This window comes from Tupaia chinensis, unplaced genomic scaffold (assembly GCF_000334495.1).
Source record: "Tupaia chinensis unplaced genomic scaffold, TupChi_1.0 Scaffold000168_1, whole genome shotgun sequence".
Lineage (NCBI taxonomy): Eukaryota > Metazoa > Chordata > Mammalia > Scandentia > Tupaiidae > Tupaia > Tupaia belangeri.
The window spans coordinates 1,043,647-1,048,282 of record NW_006159643.1 but is presented as its reverse complement, the minus strand read 5'-3'; the positions used below and the strand labels follow the sequence as shown (position 1 = coordinate 1,048,282).

General features: G+C 37.0%; 1 protein-coding gene across 7 annotated transcripts in view; it reads right to left on the bottom strand.

The window, feature by feature from the left end:
- Positions 1-548: 548 nt before the first annotated feature.
- Positions 549-4,636, bottom strand: part of CNOT2 (CCR4-NOT transcription complex subunit 2) — a 119,116-nt gene continuing 115,028 nt past the window's right edge. For all 7 annotated transcript variants that reach the window (XM_006146175.3, XM_027770922.1, XM_027770919.1 and 4 more), the window contains one exon: positions 549-1,699. In XM_006146175.3, the coding sequence (XP_006146237.1) occupies positions 1,613-1,699 (87 nt within the window). In that variant the 3' untranslated portion in view covers positions 549-1,612. The remainder of the gene's footprint in view (positions 1,700-4,636) is intronic.

Below are 4,636 nucleotides of genomic sequence, written 5' to 3'. Positions count from 1 at the left end.
AAAATGAAAATTTAAACAACCAAACCCATTGCCTTTTCTTCTACTCCTTGCTCTGCTTTGGTAGTTTCAATCTTCAGGTATCTTCAAACACAATTTAAATGTGAAAAGTACCTATGAACTTATTATAAATGCAAAATATCAGGTCAGCAAACTGAAGTCTACCGTACCCACCTTTTGGGTTAATGTATGTACACTAGTTCAAAGATAAATCTCAAAGGCCCATCAATAAATGTTTGATCTAGTTCTCACAGAAGAGAAGTATTGTGATTAGGTAACAAGAATGTACAGGACATTTTTTTCTAGTGCCGCCATAATCCATTTCAAAAAGTTTTCTTTGGTCACTGCTAAAAATGTCTTTACCTTTAATCTACAAGTAAAATGGTTCACTATGGGTACATTAAATAACTTGTTGAAAGCTGAAAAAAAAAAAAGACATTTTAAATTTAGTCACACCAAGTTTGGTATTTGTAAACCTTCTTCACCTTTTCCCTCTATTTTTCATATTGAAGAAATAATTCCACAATTCCAAATCAAAGTCAACACTGCAGTGAGGAGAGCTTTTCTACTTTATTACAAAGAGAAGAAGCCTTTATGTGGTCAGAAAATACAAGATTGATCTTTTTTTTTTTTTCTCTTCCTATGAAACGCTGCTGTTCAAACAGCCAGAGTGAATTGTCTCAGTTCACTTCTTTAAGTCCCATCACATTCACTTGGGTATGGATGTCCTTGGCTGCTGAAAATCTGGCCCTTTAGTGCACAGGGCGACAAAGTCCCCTGACCAGCAGTTCCAGAATGTCCCATTTTCATATATTGCATCCATGCACACCTCCTAAAAATGAGGTACAGCAGGGCAAACATTTTCCAAAATAGATGTCATATATATAATATATACACATTCGTACATACATACCTTTATTCATGTGATGTCCAAAAATTTAAAAAAAATGTACACATTTATTACAAAATCGTAACAAAGACTGGACAGTGTTTTGCTCATTCTGGAAAGATGAAGCTCAGTAATAACACAACCCTGGAAACCATCCAGAGATTGTGGCAATATCTCTCTTTTACACAGTCAGATATTCTTGCATTAAGCTTGGCGAAACTGCCTTTCAAAAACAGAAGGGGAAGTAAAATGGAGGAAGCAGACCTTGCTCATCTTTCCAAATGAAATACGAGAAGGATCTTCACATAAAAATGCACAAACATTTGTTATTTTATTACCAATAGTGCTACAATGAACAATGTAAATTTTGTGGTCTAATTTTGTTGAGTCTTTTGTTGGTTTTCTTTTTTTTACATTTTAGAAACTAAATGGTAAACCTCTGTCAGTGTTCTTGCTTATCTTTACAGACCCAAGTTTGTCTGCTGGCAGAAAATAAAATAAATGAAAAAATTCAGACCCTGCTCGAACTAGAGAAAAACAAATGACAAATTTAGTTGTTGGGCAGCACATAATTAGTAAGGCAGGACCTCAAATGGTGACCCTTTGCGTAAGCCAATTGCCAGATCCTCAAGGAATTAAAACCAGGGTGCCTGAGCCACATCAGTTCTGCAGTTATGTTGAGTATTGTGCTGAGACAGCCATATCCCGAGAAAAGGGAAGTCTTTTTTAGAAGGCTTGCTGAGCAGGGTTGTAGTTGAAGGTGGATGGCAGGTGAGGCCGTTCTTCTAATTTGTCATATTCCAGATGGAACTCCTATAGAAACAAATTCAAGAATTAACATGATTTCCTTTCTGTTTCATCTCAAATTTGTCAAAATATATTTCATCATATGAACAAATAAAATGCCTGTATATATAGAAGAATGAATATATACAAAGATATACCAACTCACTTCTAAGAAAAATACGACTTGCCAAAAAAGAATGTGCTGTAGTGTCTACTTGTTTAGTACAAAATTAATAGACTTTGTGTGTTAGCCAAGAGGCTATTCATGAACACATATTTTGACAGTAGAATTCTTGGCCTTTTTTTTTTTAACTTAAGAGGGGGTAATTACTGTATTTTTGGTGTTAGGCACTAAAAATACAGGATATTTAAAATAAAGCCCCCTTCGGCAAAGTATAAAAACCTAAATATTTCATTTTTGTCCATGTTTAGAAATGAAGCATTTTCCAATTTGTCACCATAAAACTTTAGTTTTTGAAAAAGCTAGTGGTGCAGCAGTAATGCAACACCCTATAATTGCTGTAACTTTTAACTGTAATCATAATTGTAACCTGTAATGCTGTACCAATATGTGATGATTCTGAATTTGCAACCTGAGGTCTCCCTGTACATGGCATGGATGTGGGCTGGCTGAGGCTGGAGGGGTGTTATCATGGCCTAAAGACCCTGTTAGGAGTGTCCCTCTCTCTCTCAGAAGAAAAGAATAAACTTTAAAACATACGTAAACTTTATAATTCAACTGCCACTCAAACTAGACAGTGGTTTTGCTGTTGGCACTTTTGAAGACTGAACAATTAGCTAATGTTAACCATACTTTCAAAATATTGTATTTACTTTGTAATTTAAAAATTTTTGGGACCAGCAGTTGGTGTAATGGCTATGTCGCTGGACTGTGCCCAAGATCCCGAGAGGAGAATGGAGGAGAAGGGACTGCGGTGTGGCCATCCTCCCCCATGCTGTGATTTCTTGCTTTCTGTCTGTCTGTCTGTCTCTGTCTTTCTGCAAGCGCACACACCCTATAGTGAAAACCTCTCCAAAAAAAAAAGAAAATTTAAGAGTACTGGGAGCAAGGAGCCAGCAGGTGGCACACACGCTGAACTCCCACATGGCCGACCACAGTCTGAGTCCTGGTCCTGGCAGCTTGCCTTCTCAATCCCCCACACTTCTCTTTATGGTCAAAAAAATTTTTAAAAGATAATAATAATGAAAAATAAAATTAAATAATTCTTTAAACAAAGAGTATTGGGAGCAAGCAGGTTGCATGGTAGTTAAAGCGCTGGACTCCTACATGACCGAGCAAAATTTGAGTCCTGACGGGACTTGATGGCTTGCTTTATCATACTCTTTCTCTGGTAACTGCAGGTGCCCAATAGCAAATTTAAAAAATATAATAATAGCTAAACAATTGTTTACAAAATGTAACAGTATCGGGACCAGCAGTTAGCGTAATGGCTATGTCGCTGGACTCCCATGTAGTCGACCGCGGTTTGCGTCCCGGACTTGGTGGCTTAAAACTTACGCTGGGCGCATGTGCGTGCCTGCCCAAGATCCTGAGAAGAGAATGGAGGAGAAGGGATTGCAGCGTGGCCATCCCCCCTGGGGGGTGATTTCTTGCTTTCTTTCTTTCTCTGTCTGTCTAGCAAGCACACGCGCCCTATAAACCCTCAAAAAAAAAAAAAAAAAAAAAAAAGTGACAGTATTACAAGTAATTGTTTTAGGGTATTACTTCCCGAGAATAAGCTGCCATTCTACCTCCCCACCCCTGTTAAGAATTAAAATAATTTTATTGTTTAGTGGAAGATGGTTAGTATAAATTAGTGAAAAAAAAGTCTTGTTGTATTACCCTTTTGAAACTAAAATTGGCATTTTAGTTTCCAAAATGAATCATTATCGATTTTAAAAGGTCTACTTGTAACTTTGACAAATGATAAGATCCACTCACAGGTCTCTAAGTTATGTAAACTAAAATTTTACTGGCGTAGTGAGCTATGTCTTAGGACTTAAGTAGATTACTTCTTTTTTTTTTAAATCTTTTTTTAATTACTTCTTTAATTTTATTTGTTATTATCATTATTTTTTAATTTGACCAGAGAGACAGAGGGAGAGAGAAAGGTAAAGTGAGAAAGCAAGCTGCCAGGTCCAGGACTCAAACCATGGTCAGCCATGTGGGAGTCCAGCGCCTTAACCACCACACCACCTGCCGGACCCAGATTACTAACTTCTTTAATGCACGTATTTTCCCTGTGTACTAGAAAAAGATCAGTTTAAATCTAGTGAGCATATATATTTTCATATAATTTTAAAACTTCTTTAAAGTGCTTATGATTTATATAAACACACCTCATGCAAAAACATCTCTGTATATTCTGAAGAGCAAGAAGTGTGTCAGCTCTCTACCACTATACATACTGCTAGAATCTCACCTTAGCAGGTATGTGATTAACATCTGATAAGTTAGTAAACACTCTTCATTTGGTTAGGAATAGAACATTTAATTTTTCAAGAAAAAAAAAATATATCACCCCCCAGGGGAGATGGCCACGCCTCAATCCCTTCTCCTCCATTCTCCTCTCAGGATCCTGGGCACACATGCTGGGCACGAGTTTCAAGCCATCAGTTCTGGGACTCGAACCATGGTTGACTACATGGGAGTCCAGCGACGTAACCATTATGCCATCTGCTGGTCAATAAAATTACGTATTAGAGGGTTACGTATTAAGTATTACAGTATAATGACTAAAAAGGCTAAAACAAATTCTGTATTTTTCAAACAAATTCTTCACGACTTAGCTTTTCTATTAATAAAATTAACACAAATTCTCAAGAGCACTTGTTTGTTTTGAGCAGATTAAAATTATACACTGGATTCAGATGATCACATAAAATTTTCATCAAAAAATCACTAATGCCGGGAACCAGCAGTTAGCGTAATGGCTATGTCGCTGGACTCCCACATAGTCGACC